At 47.7% G+C, this 23,780-nt stretch overlaps 1 protein-coding gene across 6 annotated transcripts in view; it reads right to left on the bottom strand.

The window, feature by feature from the left end:
• The window catches only part of camta1a (calmodulin binding transcription activator 1a), a 1,261,560-nt gene that overhangs the window by 48,100 nt on the left and 1,189,680 nt on the right, over positions 1-23,780 (bottom strand). For all 6 annotated transcript variants that reach the window (XM_038821445.1, XM_038821446.1, XM_038821448.1 and 3 more), the window contains 5 exons: positions 8,537-8,670; positions 5,707-5,897; positions 4,303-4,381; positions 2,467-2,785; positions 241-773 (listed from right to left, as the gene is read on the bottom strand). In XM_038821445.1, the coding sequence (XP_038677373.1) occupies positions 241-773; positions 2,467-2,785; positions 4,303-4,381; positions 5,707-5,897; positions 8,537-8,670 (1,256 nt within the window). The remainder of the gene's footprint in view (positions 1-240; positions 774-2,466; positions 2,786-4,302; positions 4,382-5,706; positions 5,898-8,536; positions 8,671-23,780) is intronic.

Genomic DNA, 23,780 nt, shown 5'->3' with positions numbered 1-23,780 from the left:
TTTCCTGGGCTCAGCCACTAATTAGGACTCCCAACAATGGCTGGCCCAGCTGAAATCAGCCAACCTGGCTCAGGCCAGTGCCTGAGAGATTCTAGCCCACTCTGCTAACAAGCGGCTCCAGTAAGGGCTCCAGGCACCCACAGCTAGAGTAAACTTTTCTTGGGAAAAGATGTGCGCAAGAAAATTCAAGAATAAATTGGATAACCACTTGTCGAAGGTCCCTTATTCTGCATCTCTCACCTGCAAATCATCCATATGTTGGAAACACTCCTCATTCTCCTTGTACGATAGCAATTCTGCATCTACCATCTCCCTCTCTGATAACATTAGAACACTGATGTCCTGATTCTGTTGTATCCTGTGAGCAATGGACCCGGCGTTGAGACCTGAGACCTTCCTTATAACCACAGGCTGCCCTGTCGTCGTCTGTGCTGCCACACTGACATAAATCTCCTTCTGGCTCCACTTTGGACTCGTCTGGTTCCCGACATTCCTGCATCCGGAAGTGAGGGGCAGAGGGAATTCTGAGGTATGTTGGGACGATTCCCTGGGACTCTTCCTCTCCATTTTGGAATCAATTGGATCAGGGGGTGGTTGCTTCGGGCTGGAGCTCAGTTTGGTGGTGATTTTCTGCTCCAGTGGCGGGGGAGATGATTTGCCTTGCCTGGCGTGGAAGTGTTCTGTGTTTAGCTTGTGTTTCTTGGAAGCTGGGAGGTCCCTCTGACTGTCATTTCCGTGGCACTGCAGGGATTCCGATCTCGGCCGTCTGAGATCTGGTACAATAAAGAAGTCCTGTGTTTATTTACCTCATACTGTATTTTTTAGCGACGTCTCAAAAATGCGACAGGTAGAACTACTGAATCATACAGCACAGATGAAGGCCATTCAGTCCACCATGAAAGAACTATCCAATTAGTTCTAGCTCCCTGCTCTTTCCTCATATTCCAGGAAATGTTTTCCCTTTATGTATTTATCTAGTTTCTTTTTGAAAGTTATTACTGAATCTGCTTCCTCCACCCTATCAAGAAGTGTATTTCAGGTGATTAGTTTAAGAACATTACTGTTGCTATGGCTAAATTTTCTAATTATTGTATATGAATCATATATATGGAATGGGGAATTATGAATTGAGGGAAAGCATAAAGAGAAAGGATATCAATTATAACCTACATTGAATTCTTGACAAATGGAAACCATGGGAACAGAAGAACATGAGGAGGCCATTCAGCTCTCAAGCCTGTTCTGACATTGATGAGAGTAGGGCTGATCCTAACCCATAGCAGCTCTAAGTATGGCTTTCAAAGATGGCTGCCTCACACAGGCCCCTTATAAGTGTGTACAAACCAATCCAGAGATCAAATTCCACCATTAGTGTGCTTCATCAGGTTGGGACGTTGACTGGTTGCTAGGGTGCAGATTAAAGGCTCCGACTGCCCTCCATTCCTTCACCCTGGCTACCTTTTTATCATGTAGTGTACCTCATGGGCTTACTAAGAGGGAACAGGATATTCACTGGGGGATGTCAGTTGAGGTTCATACAACTGTGATCCCAAGTTGAGATTCAGTTAATATGCCACAGAGCGTGGACTGACACTGGTATCTTCCTGGTCTGGATGCCTTTTGGGCCAGGCTGGGCAGATTGGGGAAGATTCTCAATCTTAATCTCTGTGTCCTGGGGGTGGGCCACATGGAGACCTGGTGCACCTTCCGAGGGAACCGAGAAAGTGAAGAAACTTGTCCCTGGGCAGGCAGGAAGAGAGCAACAGAGCAACTGCTCTCTCGGAAGCAGGAGGGTGATAGCCCAGAGACTGCAGAAAAAACAGAAGAGTTCATGTTGTCATTCACAGAACATTACAGCGCAGTACAGGCCCTTCGGTCCTCGATGTTGCACCGACCTGTGAAACCACTCTAAAGCCCATCTATACTAAGGTTTCATTACAAAGGTTTCATTCTAGTTCCGGTTCAGGAAATAAGCCTCTGCTTTCTGAGCCGGTTGTAAAGATTTGACCCGAATGGACATTGGACAATTGGCAAAAACTGTCTTTCATATCACTCAGCAAGATCACAGGACGGTTCATGTTGGGAATGAAAAAAATATCATATTGATAGGGAGAGAACACTCATCAAGGCACACTGTTAAGGCAGAATAGAGGGAGTTTTATTCTGTATTTAACCTATGCTACAACTGGCCTGGCATGTTTGATGGGCAGTGGAGAAGAAACGTATCTAATTCATGCTGGATGTGTCTCATGGGATATAATGAATGGAGATTTGATTTGTGTCTGATCTGTGTTGATCACACCCGGGGAGTTTTCATGCTGTTCTGAAAATAGCATTGTTCCATTGCCCTGCCTGAACATCCTGACTTCAGCTCGTAGAAAATTCACTGGTATGAAAAAAAGACACAGGACCACAAACACGCAAAGTCGTGGTTGCTAAATACATGTCGAAATGAATAAAGTGCACCTGTGGGAGGAGATGTGCTGACGTTCTTCTGGGGTTCCTGACTGCTGTTACTGCCACTGTTCCACTGCCCAATCCAGCCATCGCTTCCTGACTTTGCAATGGGAGAGCAAACCATTCCAGGCGTTTGGGGAAGGCTGGGGAGCTGTGACTCGTCTTCCCTCTGTAGTTCTTCCAGATACTCTGCCAGCTTCACATGCCCTCTCGAGCGGGCAATTGTCAGGGGCAAACGACCCAGTGAATCAGGGATGGAGAGAGCTCGGTGGTCCCACTTATACAGAACAACAGCTGCTTCAGTGTGCCCCAATGCACAAGCCCACATCTGGTTGAAAATAGAAGACCGATTATTTTATTATTTCACATCCCGGCAGAGCAAAAAAAGTAGAAGTTAGAATTGGCTCTCACTTGCAGCAGCACTTTCTCCAGTGTTGGCAAGTTGATGCAATCCTTCTCAGAGATTATAAAACACCTTATGTGAATGCAAGTATCTCCTGTCTTTAAGGAGCAGGTTATAGGCGCGATCCACCAGCCGCGTCTCACTCGAGCTGCTGGGAGAGGCCTCTCACAGGCTTCCCGGCAATCTTCACACCCAAGACCCGCAAGGCGTCCGAGTCAGAATCCAGCCCACGAGGGGCGTAACCAAATGCCGCTTGCTGAAGCCGGTTTTAAACCAACTTCGGCGAACGTACCTGGGATCCACTGGCTACGCAGGATCCACCGGCCTCCCCAGCAAGGCCACAGCCGGGCGCCGTTGACCACTGGTCCACACAAGGTGGACCGGGGAAACAGTACCCAGGGGGTCTCCCGGGCCATTGGAGACGCCTGCGTGGTCAGAGTCGGTGCAGGTGACCTTCCCTCTAGAACATGGGCACCTTGGCACTGCTAAACTGGCATCTTGGCACTACCACCCTGGGTAGCAGTGCAAGGGTGCCACGGCACTGCCAGAGGTCCAGTCCCGAGGGGGCCATGCCCATGAAAGGAGAGCGGAGGGGGGATACGAAGTGTGGGGGAGTGTGCAGGCCGGGAATGTAGGGGCCTCTGGGAGGGGGGAGTGGGGGGGGGGGGGGGGGGGGGGGTGACGGGTGGGGGTCCTGGAAGGGGAGGGGCCTGTAAGTGCGCGTTGGGGTGCCTGAAGAGGGGGAATCCCCAGTGACCCCATAGCGGGGTCCGTACCATATTGCGTTCAGACTGGGGCGAGGTTGGGAATTTTTGGGGCCTCAGAACCACCAGCACTGCATGCTGACCACCCTGCCCAAAGGACGTGCACCTGGGGCCTCCAATCCCCTGGGAGACCCCCACAAATCCAGTTCCGTCTGATCCCTGTTTGTGAGGACCAGTTCTGAACATCCCTCGGCCGAGGTAATGGATCCCAATGCCTCGGGTACCTCAGGAATCTGCACATTAAAGTGAGACTAGCTGTCTCGCTCTAATGTGCAGTTTGCCAAAAAGCGATCCCGCCCACAATGGGGTCTCCCGGCTTTTATTAGCCACTCTGCGCCGCGGTGAGCTGCTCTTCGGGCGCGGCGTGGCTGTAGGATCGCGCCCTTAGAAATGTTTTCGTTAAATCGTGCCCCAAATGTATGAGCAAGAGGCCAGAATTGGAGGAATCCGGAGATCTCGAAGGCTGTAACACTAGAGCAGGAGGTTACAGAGTGGAGAGGACAGGGAGGAATTAGAACACAATGTGGGTCAGCAGCAGTGTGAATTCAATTGTAATCTTTTCAAATGCCTTTTCAAAATTTCACTGATCAGATCCTGTTACAGATTGAGCATCCACAGCCTCTAACCCATAAAATATTCTCCCACATGCTTTCTAAATGGAGGTGACATTTCACTTACCAGGGGTGTGCAGGAGAAATGATCAACATTTAATGGATCTACCTCCAGTTCCAGATCAATACTGTCCGCATGTTTTGCACTGTGAAAGAACAGACACAGGCTGTTAATGAAGCCGTTTCCCATCGCGAACCAGTGACCTGGTAATTTATTGGTGAAGGCGTGTGGACATTCCACTCCAAAATATTCTTCTAAGATCTCTCTTGCAGTGAGGGACGTGAGATCAACCTGTTGTCAGATGGGCTACCCCTCTCTCTCTTACCTCTCATCTCCCATCTCTCTGTCACATTCTTCCCTCGTCTCTCCCTTCAATGCAACTGTAACCATTGTTTCCCTGAACTTTCTTGCATTTCCCGCACCCTTTTCCCCGTCCCTCCATCTTCACTGAGTTTAAATCGGCCCTCGTCTTTCGTTCCAATGGGCTCAAAAGGGTGGAGGCCCTCATCTCATTCGTCAGCTTCCCACACACAAGCATCAGGTTTTTTCAAACTTGGTGTCATTTATGGGCATATTGTCAGCTTGCCACCTTTAGAAAGGCTTTTGTGGCTCAGTCATCCTCCAATAAAGAAACTTCCCACTTCTCATCCACTGAAAACCCTTGGTTTCCTTTCCTCAGTAATTAAACTATTATAGGAATGAAGATACCAGAACTTGCTCTCATCTTCCCGACAGAAATACCTTTACTATGATTGCACACTGACATAAGAACTAGGAACAGAAGTAGGCCAGCCCTTGAGCCCGCTCCACCATTCAATACGACCATGGCTGATCTCCTCCCGCCCTCACCTCCACTTTCCTGCCCGTTCTCCATAACCCTTCAATCCATTACTAATTAAAAATCTGTCTATCTCCTCCTTACATGTATTCACTGTCCTGGCATCCAACGGCACCTGAGTACAGTAACAATCAACGAGTGATTTTCTGTCAGCTCGATCCCCATTGTGCAAATTCCTTGATCTCAGTCACATAGCCAGGATTTTGGGGATATTACCAGGTGAAACTGAAACGTCTATGAGTTTTTTCCAATAATGTTCCTATTCAGAAAACCGCCCCCTATTATACCTTCAAGCCAAGTCTCCACTCAGAGTAGCTGTCCATCACTATTGCCCTTGCACATGTGTCCCTCACTTCACAGAAGTGGATCATTGCTTCTTCCCCGCTGTTACCAGACTCCTAAACGACCCTCTCATGGACTGACCTGATTAACACTACACCCCTGTATGCTTCACCCGATGCCACTGTCTCGGTATTTACATTGTGTACCTTGTGTTGCCCTGTTATGTATTTTCTTTTCATGTACTTAATGATCTGTTGAGCTGTTCGCAGAAAAATACTTTTCACTGTACCTCGGTACACGTGACAATAAACAAATCCAATCCAATCCACTGGAGCCTGGCTGTTGCTTACCGCCATTTGATGAGGGTCTGGATCAATGTGGCATAGCCCTGGGCAGCTGCCAGATGCAGGAGGGTCATTCCTCGGAAGGTCTTGGAGTGGATGAGGTGTTTGGATTTGACCCAGCAGGCACGACTCATCATCTTCTCACATACCAGCACCACACGGTTCTCGAAGGAGCAGCTGGCCACCCTGGATGCACACTGCACATTGGGGTGAGGAACACACTCTGAGATCAGCCTGCTCACATGACACCGTGTTAGGCTCAGAAAAACAACAACAGCTGTGGCATTCATACAGCACATTCAACATTACAATGCACAGACAGGCCTGTTCACAACCTTGTGTTCCACTTTGCTGCCAGATGAACTTCCAACTACCTATCTGCCGCATCGCAATGACCATTCCTGCAACATCACGTCACTCGTCTGCTTAGTTTATCTGCTGCTGAAACCATTATCCATGGCTTTGTTACCTTCAGACTCGACCGTTCTCCTGGTTGGCCTCCCATTTTCCACCCTCTTTAAACCTGAGCTCATCCAAAGTTCTGCTGCCCATTTTCTAACTCGCAACAAGTGCCATTGGTCCATCATACCTGTGCTTGGTGACCTGTGTTCAGGCTCCAGGTCTGGCAATGTCCTGATTTCAAAATTCTCATCCTTGTGTTCAAAGCCCTTCCTGACACCCTAACCCACCCACAACTTCTATAACCTCCGAGAGCTCTTCAAACCTCCAAGATCTCCACCTTCTTCCACTTCAGCTCCCCGCTGCAGCCCTGATTTTAATTGCTCCATCACTTACAGCCATGCCTTCAACAGCCTTGGCCTGCAGCTATGGAATTCCATCCATATCTCTCCATCTCTCTCCCTCCTCCCTTTAAAACTTACCAGCTTTCGTTCGTCTGTCCTATATATCTCCTTATGTGGCTTGGCATCAGAATCTGTGAGATGTCACTGTTGTAAAATGCCCCGGTACATTTTACTGTGTTAAAGATGTGCGGGAAATGCAAGTTTATATTATATTCGGACAGGTGACCAAAAGCTTGGTCAAAGATGTAAGTTTCAAAAGGTTTCCTGTAGAATGGGAGTAGTGAGGCGGAAAGGGAGGGAACACTAGAGCCTGGGGCCTGGACAGCAGCTAGTGGTGGATTAAGGCAATGGAGTATGCACAAGTGGCCAGAATTGGAGGAGTGCAGAGTGGTTGAAAGATTGTAGAGCTAGGGGAGGTTCCAAATGTAGGAAAGGCGGGTGAGTTCACAGAGGGTTTTGAATTCAAGGAGTGGCTGGACCAGAAGCCAATTGATGATATAATCTTACAGGGATACTCTCTTCTGAAAATCTGCTTGGCGAACTTGTTTTTGTTTCTTGCAAATTGGGCATAATTTCTCATATCATTGGTGTACAAAATTGCACAGCATTATGCAACTGTCTGAAAAAGGTCTTCCAAACCCTTTTCATGAAAATGGATTTTTTTTTGCCATCAATTCAGAGTACCCAATTTTTTTTTTGCCAATTAAGAGGCAATTTAGCGTGGCCAATCCACCTAACCTGCACATCTTTGGGTTGTGGGGGTGAAACACACGCAGACACGGGGTGAATGTACAAACTCCACACAGACAGTGACCCGGGGCTGGGATCGTACCCTGGTCTCAGTGCTGTGAGGTAGCAGTGCTAACCACTGTGCCGCCCCCCCCCAAAAATTGAATTCTTTAAGTGCTATTTTTGAATATAGTTTTAAGAGGAATGACATTTTTTTTTAAATAAATTTGCGTGCCCAATTCCTTTTTTCCAATTAAGGGGCAATTTAGCGTGGCAAATCCACCTACCCCGCCCACCTTTGGGCGGAACCCACGCAAACACGGGGAGAATGTGCTAACTTCACACAGACAGTGACCCAAAGCCGGGATCGAACCTGGGATCGTGTGACAGCAGGGCTAACCCAGTGCGCCACCGTGCTGCCCATAGGAATGACATTTTAAACTTATTTTACATGTAGACACAATGGAAATAGAGCGATACACCTTACAATGTAACACCCATTGTACAGAACGTCTTGCAATGGGAATGGTGTTGGGGGTTAGAGCGGGAAGGGCAGTGGACTCCTGTCAATGGCCATCAATCTTGTGTGCTGACCTCTGATCTTCAGTTGTACAGTTAAATTGTTGAATACAGGGGGCCGAAAGGAAGGAGTTACTGAGTAGCAGTGTGAGGGAACTGGATCCACATCAATAGAAATACAGTTTGCATGTCGGGGCATCTCTGAATCAGAAGATTATGGGTTCAAATCCCACTGATTTGACTTGAGTACAAAATCTAGGTTGACACTTCAGTGGATATGTGAGGGAATGGTGCTGTCGGAGATGCTGTCTTTCAAATAAGGCGTTAAAACGAGGCCCCATCTGTGGGCCTACTACATGGAACTGTTATGAAGAACAGTAGGGGAGTTCTCAATGTGTCACGACCAACATTTATACTCAATACATTTATCCTCAACTAACACCAAAAAACAGATTGTCTGGTCGTTATCTTGCTGCTTGCTGTGCACAGATTTGATACCACATTTCCATCATTACAACACTGTTTCAAAAGTGCTTCATTAACTGTAATGCGCTCCGAGATAGCCTGAGGTTGTGAAAGGCAATATAAGTGCAAGCTCGTTCATTTTTTTCCATAAGTCCCAAATCATATCCTCTTTCCTACAACATGTAATATCTTACATACACCCTCTGAGTCACCTCCACTCATCGCATGCTCAACTCGCATGCAAATTAAATGTTTGGGCAGCCACGGCAGGAGACCGCCCAGACATGTTTTGGTTGCTTCTGGACCATGGTGTGCTGTACCTGTGCCTGGCTGTTGCCGCCCCCTCCTCCGTTACCCCCTCCAGACTGCTGGTGGTGCTGGTGAGATCCCATCTCCGACATCCGCCTTTCCATTTGTTCCAGGCGCTCCAAGATGGACATCCTGAACTGGTTGTCTAGAAAAACAAGAGCAAGAATGGGTCAGCACGTCAAACACCGAAACATAGCGGATCGGTAAACACACCCCTGGAGAAACGCAAGTCTCTGTGTTATCAGTGAGTAACATACACGCTGGACTCCCTTTGGGGCGTATGGTTTCAAGATAGATATGTTACTGGGTTGGTCATCCAGAGACTGGATGCGAGATTAAACCCTGCCGTGGAAGTCTGTGAATTTGAATTTAGTTAATTAAATACATTTGGAACCGAAAGCTAGCGCTGACCATGAAACTGTCACATTGTCACCAAAGTCCATCTGGCTCAATAAAGCATCCAAAGAAAATGAAAAAAAACACACAAGTTATTTTAACAACATGACCTTCTCACAGATTGCTTGCAGAAGGATCTGGGAGGTTAACTGTTAATCACGCCATTTTCTTGTTTCTTTCCTTTCTTCACTCAGAGCTCACCTCCAGTTCCCTCGATCCTATTCCCACAAAACCACTGACCGCCCCAACGTTCCTTCCTGGTCCCCAGACTAACTGACATTGTAAGCGTTTCTCTCTCTTCAGGTGTTTACCTCTCTCCTTTAAATCTTCTGTTATCACCCCTCTCCTGAAAAACCCATCCCCAAGTGTGGAATTCCCTCCCAATTCCTCCCCACCTCTGAAGTGCCCTTTCCTCCTTTTATATACTACTTAAAACCTAAACCGGTTCGATCCCGGCCCTGAGTCACTGCCTCTGTGGAGTTTGCACATTCTTCCCGTGCCTGTGTGGGTCTCAGCCCCACAACCCAGGGTAGGTGGATTGGCCACGTTAAATTGCCCCTTAATTGAAAACAAAAAATTAGGTACTTTAAGTTAAAAAAAACTAATCCTTTGATCAAGCTTTTGGTCATCTGATATAAAACCTCCTAAAGTGGCTTGCTGTTTTATAATGCCTCAGTGAAGTGCCTTAGGATGTTTCAGCACATTAAATGTATTGTCTATATATATATAAGCGATATGTCTGTCTGTCTGTATGTTGGCAAACCTCTCCAAGGTCGTTGGGCCAACCTAAACCAAACTTGGTGGGATGATACCTCAGACCAAGGGGCATAACGTAGGAGCGTTTACATCTCATCACTCCCACCATGGGGGCTTTGGCCTCTTAGCAGGGGATCTCGTGGCCCTGGCTGCAACGTGTCCCTGCTGACACTGTAACTCAGACACTCCATGCTTTAGCCAACCTTAACCATACGAATGTGATGAATTTACATCATAACTTCCTGACTTTCATTCAATTTCATTAGTTTCTCTTCTCATATTTCATTTGTTTCAGACAAGTTATGTTCGGAGACATTGCACATCATTACTTGACAAGGGAAAGTGACAGGTGGCAGGCAGAACTGGGGAGAGGGCGGGGGGGGGGGGGGGGGAGACAAGCTAGAGGAAACAAATGTTGACAGCAAGCAACAGGCAGCAATTAGAGAAAGGCAAGATGAAGAGGCTAGAGCAGGCAGCAATTAGAGAAAGGCAAGATGAAGAGGCTAGAGCAGGCAGAAATTAGAGAAAGGCAAGATGAAGAGGCTAGAGCAGGCAGCAATTAGAGAAAGGCAAGATGAAGAGGCTAGAGCAGGCAGCAATTAGAGAAAGGCAAGATGAAGAGGCTAGAGCAGGCAGCAATTAGAGAAAGGCAAGATGAAGAGGCTAGAGCAGGCAGCAATTAGAGAAAGGCAAGATGAAGAGGCTAGAGCAGGCAGCAATTAGAGAAAGGCAAGATGAAGAGGCGAGAGCAGGCAGCAACTAGAGAAAGGCAAGATGAAGAGGCTAGAGCAGGCAGCAACTAGAGAAAGGCAAGATGAAGAGGCTAGAGCAGGCAGCAATTAGAGAAAGGCAAGATGAAGAGGCTAGAGTAGGCAGCAATTAGAGAAAGGCAAGGTGAAGAGGCTAGAGCAGGCAGCAATTAGAGAAAGGCAAGGTGAAGAGGCTAGAGCAGGCAGCAATTAGAGAAAGGCAAGATGAAGAGGCTAGAGCAGGCAGCAATTAGAGAAAGGCAAGATGAAGAGGCTAGAGCAGGAAGGCAAGAGGTTGACAGCGTGACAGGATGCAAGAAGAATGGCATCACACCCATTGAATGTCCTTTTATGGGAACAATAACAAAATTAAAGCATTTATTGAGTAGGATCACCAAGAAATCTCTTTATTTTGTCCCACAAATGTGGCCCATCATAAATATTTAAGGTGCGATTTAATGGGGCAGAAACAGAGTCCCGCTATTGCACGTTTTGCGGTGTGTTTCTCGGGAGCCGCAGCGCCGAGACCGATACCGCTATTAAATGGCACTTTGCCGAGGAACTCCCACCGAGACTACACTTAAAATCATTTCCTGCACTGACAACAGAGCACGAGGATCAGGGCGCCATTTTTAAATGCTGCCCTGATCTTTCGAACTCCCCTCAGCCATACGACCGTGGCCTCCCACTGAACCCAATATACCTCTTATGGGTTCCTCGAGTTCCCCCCTCACCCCACCTCTTAAGGGCAAGGCACCCCCGGGCCTGATCCCTGGCATGGGCAACCTGGCACTGGCAGCATGGCACTTTGGCAGCATGGCACTTTGGCAGTGTCATCCAGGCAACCTGGTAGTGCACAGGTGGCAGTGCCAAGGTGGCTGACTGGTAGTGCCTGGGTACCACCCTGCTCAGTGCCTGACCACCCGGTTATCTAATGGCCAAGGAGACCCCCCCCACCCTGATGGTGTTACGCTTAGTCCATGTTTGTGTGGACCAGTGTGAAATGACACCATGGCGGCGAAGTCTCCCAAGCCAGGCTATAAGTTCCCGGGCCCTGGGAGAATACAGCCCAGACATAATGGCTGATTTAAATATGTACGTCTGGATCTCGCCCAGCGAGGGCGAGAACCAGCTCATGGTGTCTCATGAGATTTTGTTAATCTCGCAAGGCTTTTCAAGCATTGAGAATCCCACGAGAGGCCTTTCGTAAGATTCAACAGTCTCGCCACGTCACTATGTTGGGCGAGGCAAGGCCATTAAATTGCAACCTATTGTTTCAGGAAGCAAGAAAATGCAGAGAGTGATACTGCAGAGATTGCCTTTGACACTAACAATGAAATATTCAGGATATTAACAAACATGGAGGAAACAGGTGTGGATGTAGATTTTGACCCTGATGATTTTGAGAGTGAGGACGGCGAGAATGATTAGCAGAAATCAGACAGTAAAAACTGTTAATCTAGATAAACTAGATTCAAGCCAAATGAAGTAAAGCAAATGAAAATGCATTCAATGTGAAAATAAATATTTTTCGTCAGATAATCTGGAATTTTCCGGCTGTTGGGATCTCTGTTGCCGTCGGCAGCGCATTCCTGCCCACGGGTTTCCCAGTGGCTCCATTGAGAAATCCCATTGACAAGCAGCAGGAGTAGAGAATCCCGTCGTCAGCAAAATAAATGACCAAATAGAAACATTTTCATCGTCTGATTTTCAGCTTTAATACCTACCTCATTCGGACCATACGGATATCTCAGCTTAGTTCTCCATAAAAACATTTTCTTTATCTTATTTTTAAAATCTTATTTTTAACTTTCAACCCTTTATTTTCCAGATATGTGATGGGTGGCCCGGTTTGTACGAATATAAATTGCTGGCGATGCTAAATCCTGGAGATGTGAGGACAATCCTGGAGGAGTTGGTAACTCTACCTTCAGCTGAGTGGAAAGTTTATCCCTCAGTGCCTGGGTTCATGATCAAACAGAGGTCACTTTGAGTTGGGGGAGGGGGGTGGGGGGAGTCAGCCTGCCCCTCCAGAACTGAAGCTCAACAACAGGTCCTCCAGAGAGGAGGGGAAAGAAAACACGAGGGAAATCAAATATCCGGACAGAAACGCAAAAGCTTTTCTCGTGAAAGCAAATTCTCAAGAGCGACATGTTTTAAAAATCTTCTTTGAGGACAAGGAAAATGAATAACTCTTGCCCAGCCCAATTCTTCTCTCTGACTGTATGACGACATTGGATGGGACTCCACCCATCAATTGTTGCTAAACTCTGCAGTTTTGCTGCCTGGGGCGCACCCAGACTGCAGTGGACACTCTGAGGAGGGGGAGGCACATTAGAGGCCAGTTTAAGAGTCAGATGCATACATAAACTAACCCATTTACTCCCACACATCACTTGTCTGCTACCGGCGGTCTGCTGGGGGCTTTTCACAGTTACTTCATTTGAAGCCTACTTGTGACAATAAGCGATTTTCATTCATTTCATTTTTCACCATGGGTTGCAGTCTGCAACTGCGAATTACAGTTTCCAACCTTCTGGAATTGCCCAAGAATTAAAGATTAATTTTCAGGACATTGCTGTGGGCAAAAGTCCAGGGAGAAAAAAAAAATCACGGGAGCAGTTAAGGAATATCTTTCCTTTTTCATTTTCTTGGGATCCATTATTAGGTTTGTTGGAAATGGAAAGAACAAAGGGCTGTTTGAGTGCGAGTCAATCATTTGATCTGCTGCATCTGAGATACAACGGATTGAGTGTGATTACTGTCTGCTTGGCCTTGGTGCGTGAGGCGACATGAGGGCTGAGGTGGCCAATGGTGGAAGTGGGGGAGGGCAGAGTGAGTTGGAGGAAGGTCATGTGATGAAACCTCCAAGAATATATCCCATTTAGAGTTGACAACTCTTCTGTGAAGCAATTTGTTCTTGGAGGAGGTGGAGGTTCTGACACTCACTCAAACTTCAGTTAGCTCTTTACTCCAACTGATAATTTAGGAACGGGAGTAGTCCATTTAGCCACTTGAGTCCATTCCCCCATTTTGCTGAGCTCATGACTGATCTGTGATTTAACTCCATTCTTTAATACCTTTAGTTTACAAAAATCCATGAATCTTAGGCTTAAAATTAACAATTGACCAAGTATCAACTGCTGTTTGCAGAGCTCCAGGGTCCCAGGTTCGATTCCCGGCTTGGGTCATTGTCTGTGCGGAGTCTGCACGTTCTACCTGTGTCTGCATGGGTTTCCTCCGGGTGCTCCGGTTTCTTCCCACAAGTCCCGAAAGACGTGCTGTTAGGTGAATTGGACATTCTGAATTCTCCCTCTGTGTACCCGAGCAGATGCCGGAGTGTGGCGACTTGGGGATTTTCACAGTAACTTCATTGCAGTGTAAATGTAAGCCTACTCTTGACAATAAAGATTATTATTATCATTTGCATGTAGAAGGATTTCCTAACTTCACTCCTGACGGGTCTGGTTTTAGATTTTAGGCTATGCCCCAGTCCTGGACTCCATATCCAGTGGAAGTAGTTTCCCTCTATATACCCCTGGGTTTGGAGTTTCCAATCTTCTCTGGGAAGCTTTTCACAGCTAAGAATTAACAAAAGAGCACTGCCCTTAAAATCCAGAGCATGCGATGGATAGGCCCAGCCAAATAGGCTTCTTCTGTTTCTCAAAGTGCTTATGTCCAAGACTTGGGATTCAATCCACTGTCAAGAACACGGCCATCCATCATCTGGCTCTTGTGAAAAGAGCTATTGAATTGAAGGGCAATTTCAGTGAGGCTGCCTTCCTGCTTGCTAGCAGTGCTGCTTTGCTCAATTTGTCCTTTAAACTTTTGGCGTGTTGTTCTTCCCTCGTTTTTGAGCGGACATTCCAACTGGTTTCTTGCTATTCCGAAGAAAGAGTTCCTTCAGGTTGAAGGTGCCACTTGTGGGGAATGAATGCCATCCAACAAACAGCAGGAGGAGCCCATTCAGCCCCTCAAGGTTGTTCAATCATCAACATGATTATGGCTGATCTGCATTGGCTGGAATTGTCCAGCCACTGCACCCCTCCCCCCAACTCCCCGTGGGTGGTTTTCCCGCCGCTGAGGTGGCTCACCATTGGCCGCCTGCAGGATCTACTGGGTCCTACCGAAGTCAATGGCAATTTGCGTGGCGCACCGTCTGCCGCTGCTGGGGAACCCTCAACGGGGGTTGACATCGGCAGGACCAGAATATGTCACCAGCGGGAAGGGCTGGAAAATCCCACCTATCGTTTCTGCTTGTCTCTGACATTGCACACTGTTACTCATTGCTGTATTTTCTGTAAATATCTATAACAAGCTAGGAACTAATTGGCTTGGAATTAATTGTTATGTGTAAGTGTTCCAGGGGCTGCATTTCACAGTTGCACAAAAGAGTCATGTGATGCGTAACAGAACCAGTTCAAACCGGCCCTTCATTTGTTCGAGACAGCATGGCAAGTAATAAAGATAAGGAGCTCTTAGAGTGAATTCTCTGTCCCGTTGGCAGTGCACCCCCTCCCGCAGGTTTCCCGGCAGCGTGGGGTGGTCTCAATGGGAAATCCCATTGGCCGACTGAGAGGTCAGAGAATCCCACTGTCAATGACGGCGCGCCGCCGCCGAACACATGGCTGAGGAGGCGGAGACTTCATCCATTTATCTTTCCAAGCTTAAAGCGTGATTATTACCAACATCTGGGAACCAAACATCAAGAACACATAGCATGGTGGCAGAAATTGGCTGCAACTAAACATAAAGCATTTTAAATTAATTCTATGTTGACTTTGAAGAGCGACTCACATTAGTGGCAGGAGAAAACCTGAGTGAATCATGCAAAAACAAAAAAGAAAATGTCGCCAGCAGGAACGGCTCTTCGCCAATCAGGGCGCCATTAAGGAGGTTGCCCCGACCTCTATCAACCATAATCGAATGACGGAGCAGACTCGATGAGCCGAATGACCTAATTCTGCTCCTATATCTTATGAATCCCACTTGAGCCTCCCCCCTGGCTTTCAGGATACCCTCCTTCACACCCTAACCTTCTTGAGACCCCTGGAACCTCCCTCCTCGCCCACCCACTGTAATGGGCAAGGCCCCATGGGCCCAACCCCTGGCAAAGCCAACCTGGCAACCAGGCACCGTGGCACTACCAGCCTGGCAGTGTCCCCTGGAACCACCACCCAGGCACCTTGGCACTACCAGCCTGGCAGTGTCCCCTGGAACCACCGCCCAGGCACCTAGCAGTACCAGCCTGGCAGTGTCCCCTGGAACCACCGCCCAGGTACCTGGCAGTACCAGCCTGGCAGTGTCCCCTGGAACCACCGCCCAGGCACCTAGCAGTACCAGCCTGGCAGTGTCCCCTGGAACCACCACCCAGGCACCTGGCAATGCCAGCCTGCCACTGCCATGGTGCCTGAGTGGCAATGCCAGGTTGACCAAGTCGCAATGGCATGGTGCCATGCTGACAGTGGTAGGGGGGAGTGCCAGGGTACCCCCTGCCCTGCCCTGTCCACCTGAGGTTATATAATGGCCTGCGTTTCCCCCCCCCCCCCCCCCCCCCCCCCCCCCCCCGAGGTGCTGCCATGTCTTGTCCACATTTGTGTAAGCCGGTGCTAAACAGCACCCTGTTGAGATCTCGCAGGCGCGGCCATTACTCCCGGACGCCGGGTAAATCCGGTGTCTGGGTATTTAAATGAGCTTGACAGCTTACGTAAATATCCTGATCTGGATCATGCCCAGCAAGGGCGAGGTCCAGATCACACCGGGCAGTGAGTTGGGTGATTTGAGATCTGCCCAACGCCTGAATTGCCTTTGCTATTGTTGTATTACTTGTAAATATCCATAAAGAGCTAGGAACGAATTGTTATGTGTACGAATTCCAGGGGGGCACACTTCACTATCGCACCTGTCTGAGAAATAGGCCACCATCTCCATCCTGTTCACTTAACTGACTGTCGTGGTAAAATTCCTCCCAGGGTCACCTGCCGGCACAAGGATGGGTCCTAATTTTGGTTCGGGTGGGAGGACATTTTACCTGGTGAAAATATTCAGCCTCCAATCAATCACAACCACCCCACAGCCATCTAACACTCTTGAGGACCACCTCACAGCGGGGAGAGGAGGTGAGGCGTAGGTTAATGGAAGGGCAGGGAAAGGGGTTTGGGATCTTAATGGAGAGGCCGGTGAGGGATTGGTGCATCCAAGAGAGGGGGCTGCTCTTGGGAGATGAGGAGGCATCCAATGTGTAAAGGGTGCCCTGAAGGGCTGTGCCCCTCCCTTTCCTGCCTAATGCCTGAGCAGGATGCGCTGCACCTAGCAGATCATGGACTCCTCACCTCAAAATTGAGGGCAGGCAAGAAGCAGCCCTACAGAGGCCAATAATTGGCCCCTTAAGGATCTTAATTGGGGCAAAGGCTGTAGGCCACACTTGGTGAAAATTGTGAACAGGTCTGGGGTTGTAGGGAGGGCAGTAGGAAGGCCACTAGTGGGGGGGGGGGGGCTGTAACATTCTTCCCTAGGATAGCATTGGGAGGCTCTGCTGCCAGTCTGGCAATGGTAGGCCAGTGTGGCCATGTAGCAGGACCATCTCTGGAGGCACTTGTGTAGTGACGACCTGCCTGGCAGTGGGATTTACAAAATGACTGCCACTATAATTAATCAAAGATTCTCAACACATTCACCATCCATCAGATCACCCTTAGCATGAACAGGAAACAATGACTCAAATATACTCTGGTCCCACTGACCTCAAGTAATAATGGACACATTCGACAGTAAATGGTCCTACAATCGTCTTCGGTGGCCCTGGGGTGGGATGGGAGTCATCTAGGGGCCGCAGGGTAGCACAGTGTTCAGCATAGTTGCTTCACAGCTCCAGCGTCCCAGGTTCGATCTCCGGCTTGGGTCACTGTCTGTGTGGAGTCTGCACTTTCTCCCCGTGTCTGCGGGGGTTTCCTCCGGGTGCTCCGGTTTCCTCCCACAGTCCAAAGATGTGCAGGTTGGGTGGATTGGCCGTGATAAATTGCCCTTAGTGTCCAAAACGGTTAGGTGGGGTTACTGGGTTACGGGAATAGGGTGGAGGTGTGGGCTTAATTAGGGTGCCATTTCCAAGGGCCGGTGCAGACTCGATGGGCCAAATGGCCTCCTTCTGCACTGTAAATTCTATGATTCTATACCCAAAGCCCTGATCCTGAACCCTTCCAGCAATCCCTGCGGGAAAAGGCAGATACTGGCTGTTCCTACCCTGCCATCCCAAGATCAGATATGCTGCTGACACTCAGTGGGTGGGTACACCCATTCAGAACGGCTAGTTGGGGTGAGGGTACATTTGTAATGATGCCGACTCTGGCTTGAGCATTCAGCTCATTACTATCCAAATCCAACCACCCCTGCCTGGACAGGCAGCCATTATCCCCCACCCCCTCAGCACTTTCACTGCTAATAAATGAAAGTGTTGGATGAAAATGAAAAAAAAAACCCCTTCTGTTGTGATCATTTTTCTCCCAGGGTTTTTTTTTTGCTGTTGCTTGCAACAGTTTCCATGGGAATAATCTTTAATTCCTGGATACTCCAGGTAAATCTTGGAGGGTTGACAACCCTCCGTTCGGAAGGAAGCCAGTGCTCGTGGAGCCCAGATCGCATTTTAAGCGGGGGCCCTCTTGAAAACAGAACAGGTGGGGTAAAAATAACAAGGAGAGCAGTGCCAGAAATTATCAGCAAAATTATAAATCTGCAATTGAGATGGATTGAGAAGTGGGGGGGGGGGGGGGGGGGGGGGGGGCAGTGGTGCTGAGTTGTGCGACTAGGTTAGCATTGGTTGCTTGTCTTGTGTGGAGCTGACAGGCCATTGTTCCGACTGTCTGCAGTGCAGTCTGCTGCAGTGCAGACGATGATTTCATGGTCTCCGCTCTGCTTCCTGGAGCTCGCCATATTTCACTGCAGAACATTTAACTAATCTGACATCAGTCTATTAACTCTTCAATCTGAATTCACGTATGTCTGTTCTGCACCCTGAATGCAAGGGTGTGTGGGCGAAAGGCCGAGGAGTGAGTTACAGCCTAGAAACCAAACCAGGACCTCTGAATAGTTTACACGAATAAACACTGGACGCCAAGGTGTGAGTTACAGGCTGGAATCAAAAGATGATTAGATATATAGAACAGGTCATCATTAATGTGTAATTATCACGCCAGGGTATCTGTTACTCTAAAACATGAACCACACAAAATCTCAAATTAGATACCAGCTTTAAACTTACTCTTGGCTATCTGTTACTCTGTATATAAAGTACCTAAACATCTTGATTAGATTCCAACCTGTAACTCACTATTGAGTATCCATTATCCTATATATATATATATAAACCATCCGAACCCCTTGATTTAGATGTCAGCCTATAACTTAGGGCAGCATGGTAGCACAGTGGATAGCATTGTGGCTTCACAGTGCCAGGGTCCCAGGTTCGATTCCCCGCTGGGTCACTGTCTGTGCGGAGTCTGCACGTTCTCCCCGTGTGTGCGTGGGTTTCCTCCGGGTGCTCCAGTTTCCTCCCACAGTCCAAAGATGTATAGGTTTGGTGGATTGGCCATGAGAAATTGCCCTTAGTATCTAAAATGTTTAGGTGGGGTTATTGGGCTATGGGGATAGGGTGGAAATGAGGGCTTAAGTGGGTCGGTGCAGACTCGATGGGCCGAATGGCCTCCTTCTGCGCTGTATGTTCTATGTAAAAAAAAACTCACTTCCAGGTATCTATTAGTTTATGTACAAACCACTCAAATGCCTCGAGTAGATTCTAGCCTGTATTACACTCTGAGATCTGTTATTCTCTGTATATCTTCCCCTCCTTCAAGAGATTTTTCTAAAATTAAATTTTTGCAAAGAAATCGCAGCTCTCCCAAGATAACTGTGGATCAGAGCTGTGCCGAGTTGCCCCTGAGACAGTGCAGTCAGAGCTTGTGAGGGAACAGCAGCAGTTATGATTCAACTTCTTTTAAACCCGAGGTAATTTGCTTTTAAAAATCGCTTGTGAATTTTTGATGCTCTTCACTGCAGCGATTTATGAATGATCTGTATCCCCAAACGGCCTGGAAAGGATCCACTTCAAAGCGGCAATAAGTGTGACAATTAAATTTAATGTGCTTCAGATATACTTACCAAGTTGTTCCATCCTGACGTTTATACTGATTTCTGTGGAAGATGGTATTTGATAGGGCCACACAGATGCTGGTACATTCTGAGCTCACATGCCATATTTTAACATATCTAGGGATCTCATTGTCACTCCTGTCCCCTTTCTACATTCATTCCTCTCCCTTTCTCTTTTGTATTTGTTATGTCCCGTGCTCCCCGACTCTCCAATCCCTGCTTGCTGTGGCCCTTTCCTCACTCCATTCCGTCCCCTTTATCGTTCTCTTCCTCTCTCCACTTCCTCCTTTTGCCTATCTCCTTTTTGCCTCCCTTCTTTCTCCATTCCTGCTTGTGCCTGCCCAGGTCTTCCTCTGACCTCCAAGTGCCTCCCGCTCTTTCTGCCACATCATCCATGTTCATTTCTCTCCGCTCCTGTGCCTTTCCGTTTCTACCTTTTCTGCCTGATCCTCCCTTTTCCACTTCCCACTATTCCTCACTCCTTGGATTAATTCCATGATCTCTAAATCCCATGATCTCTAACCTTTTTTGTTTTGCACATCTCTTTATTCCTCCCACCTGAACCTCCCTGCCGGTTCCACATTCCTTCATGGTCTCTCGCTCGGGCATCTCCCAGCTGGTTCTCTCCTGGCCTGAGGAACATCGATCTCTAGGCAACTTACTGGTCCTGACTAAGCTCTCAATACCCTTGTGTCTTCTGGCTGATACGCTATTAGCTATCGATCATTATGATTCGAATTATTTGACAGGTTCAGGGGAGATTTAATAGAGGGGTGCCAAAATTATTTGGGACTTTAAAAGGATAATTAAGGAGAAACTGTTACAACAGGCAATGAGGGTCAGTAAACAAAAGATACAGAATTGACAAATGAATCAGAGGGGGAGTTGAAGAGAAGTTTATTTAAAACTTAGTACATTGTTGTGATCTGGAACACACTACCTGAAAGTGTGGTGGAACCAGGCTCAGTCGTAAATTGAAATGGAAACTGGATAAATACTTAAAGGAGAAAAACTGTCAGGCCTATGAGGAAATGGGATTATATGGAGCCTGCATAAGCACAATGGGGCCAAATGGCCTCCTTCTGCACTGTAAGATTCTATCCTCTATGTCAGAAGCAATATAATGGGGCAGCATGGTGGCGCAGCGGGTTAGCACTGCAGCCTCACGGCGCTGAGGTCCCAGGTTCGATCCCGGCTCTGGGTCACTGTCCATGTGGAGTTTTCACATTCTCCCCGTGTTTGCATGGGTTTCGCCCCCACAACCCAAAGATGTTCAGGGTAGGTGGATTGGCCCTGCTAAATTGCCCCTTAATTGGAAAAAATGAATTGGGTACTCTAAATTTATTTAATAAAAGAAGCAATATAATGAGCCTCTCACGGTAAGAAACAGGGAGGGAGAGGCATGGAGAAACAGGGGTCTTTGCTCCTGGTCACATATACAGATTTGGAAACTACATGTGTAGGGACGAGATGGAACTCAAAGGTCATGCTCTCTATTGGCACATTTCCTACGAACACACACTGTAGGTTCATCGGAGCCACTTGAGTGCTAGATGTGACTAATTGCATTCCTGATTAACAAGTACAAAAAGTAATAGGCATATTCATCATGTTTAACTTTTTGTGCGTTTGCTGGGGAAATGGTAAAATGGCAAAATCTGCATGGGTGTTTTTTTTTATTGCTGTGAGTGCCTGACGATTTGGATCTGAGTCATGGTGAATGTTCCATATTAAATAAATATATGCATGAGAGAAAAAGAACTCCTCACGACCTGAGGACATCCCAAAGTGATTTACATCCAATTAGTGCTTTTTAAGTGTAGTCCCTATTGTTAGACAGGAAAATTCGGCAACCAATTTGTTCACAGCAAGCTCTCACAGTCAGCAATGTGATAAATGATCAGATAATCCGTCAATGTTGGTTAAGGAATTATGTGCCCAGGTCTCTGGAGAATGGTTTAAACCCCCACCGTCTGACTCAGAAGCAAGGGTGTTCTCATAGAACACAGGCTGCAGTCGAATCAAGGGGGTCTGTGATTTGTTTGCCCGTACTGAGTGAGTGTGTGTAACAATTACAAGTAGAGCGTGTGGCTAAAATGGTGTCCCCAGAGTGAAATCTGTGGCTATCTAGCGGACAACACTGGACTGCAGGCCCCAGTGGAACTAAACTCCACCACGTTTTTCAAACAGGAGTGATGAGATGATAGAACTGGATGGAGATGAAAAAGCCCTGAGTGTTAGGTTTGTCTAAAGTACACTTCAAACAGTCTATGAGAAATGAAGCGAGGAGGGAACAGAAAGTATTTGTGCACGTGCCAAGGAAAAGGTTGCCGGAGGATAACAAGTCATTTTTAGTGTGTCAACATTCGAAACATCAAGGAGAATTACACACGGCAAAAAAGGGGAAAAGCAACATTATCCAAACACATTCTGCTTCTCTTGTTCCTCTTTGTTGCTTTTAGCTCTCCGTTTCTAGGGTTGTTGTTAAGCAACATGATGTCAGTGGAACTCTGTGCGATATAACTTATTTCTTACACTTTGGAGTTTTTTTTAAACTGCCTGCGTCAATCCCCAGACCATCAGATCAGAATCCTGATCTGCGCAAGTGATATATCCTCAGGAGAGTGTGGCGAAGGGCAGGGATAGCAATTTTGGATGGGTAGGTAGTAAAAGATTATTTGGCAAATGAGTAACAGGACGGCATAAGATCAGGAGTGAAGGAGCTTTTCACCTATAGGATGGTCAGAATATAGAATCATGGAATCTCTATAGTGCAAAAGGACGGGCAGCACGGTGGCCTAGTGGTTAGCACAACCGCCTCACGGCGCTGAGGTCCCAGGTTCGATCCCGGCTCTGGGTCACTGTCCGTGTGGAGTTTGCACATTCTCCCCGTGTCTGCGTGGGTTTCGCCCCCGCAACCCAAAAATGTGCAGGGTAGGTGTATTGGCCACGCTAAATTGCCCCTTAATTGGAAAAAATAATTGGGTAATCTAAATTTAAAAAAAAAAAATATATAGTGCAAAAGGAGGCCATTCAGCCCATCGAGTCTGCACCAACCCTTGGGAGAGTACCCTACTTAGGCCCACGCCCCGACCCAATCCGCGTAACCCAGTAACCCCACCTAACCTTTTGGACACTAAGGGGCAATTGATCATGGCCAATCCACCTAGCCTTCACATCTTTGGACTGCAGGAGGAAACCGGAGGACCCGGAGGAAACCCATGCAGAAATGGTGATAAAGTGCAAATTCCACACAGACAGTGACCCGAGGCCGGAATTGAACCCGGGTCCCTGGCTGTGAGGCAGCAGTGCTAACCACTGTGCCACCCCCTTGGATATATGGGTATTTCTTCCTGAGAAGTAACTCATAAAATTCCTCCAGTGCAGTCGGAGGCCATTCGGTCCATCGAGTTTGCACCGATCCTGTGAAAGAGCACTCTACCCTGGTCCACTGCCCCGCCCACCCCGCTCTATCACCGTAACCTAACCTGCACATCCCTGGACACTAAGGGCCAATCCATCTAACCTGCACATCTTTGGACTGGGAGAAATCCGGAGCACCCGGAGGAAACCCACATAGACACGGGGAGAATGTACAAAGTCCACACATTCACCCAATGTCTCTAGCACTGTGAGGCAGCAGGGCTAACCACTGTGCCAGTAACCAAATCATGAATAACATTATTCGGTAATTAGATAAAGACTCTGATGGAGAAAAATCCGGTCGGGGAAAGTGGGATTGCGGGGGTTGAGGCCGATGGGCGGAGTCAGCGCCAGTCAAGTATGGAGGGTTGAGTCTGCACCTGGACCAATGTTCCCACATTTCCACACAGCAGCCTTTGATCATTTGTTGGCACAAACCCTTCAGCGGGAACTGTGTGTTGGGTCCTCCTGAGCCCAGACAGAGGGGTTGCCAACTTTTCAGCATTGCCTCGGAATCGCCAGGAATCAATCTCCTGGACATTGTTATGATGCTAAACTAGGAGAAAATTAAAGGAGCATTTAAAGAATAGTGGCTATCTTCACTTATTTCAAATACTTTTGTTTATGTGCTGTAAGAATACCCGAAAGGAAGAGAAAAAGGTAGTTTGACCAGGCGGGGTAGTTGACGCTAACACGTGGGCAATATGTTGACATATGACAAGAAGCCAATAATTAGCACTTGGCCTGGGCACTGGCTGCCAGGGAATTGTGCTTTAATTCAAAGCTGCAG

Source organism: Scyliorhinus canicula, chromosome 16 (genome assembly GCF_902713615.1).
Source record: "Scyliorhinus canicula chromosome 16, sScyCan1.1, whole genome shotgun sequence".
In the NCBI taxonomy this organism is placed as follows: domain Eukaryota; kingdom Metazoa; phylum Chordata; class Chondrichthyes; order Carcharhiniformes; family Scyliorhinidae; genus Scyliorhinus; species Scyliorhinus canicula.
This window is presented reverse-complemented; position numbering and strand designations above follow the sequence as displayed.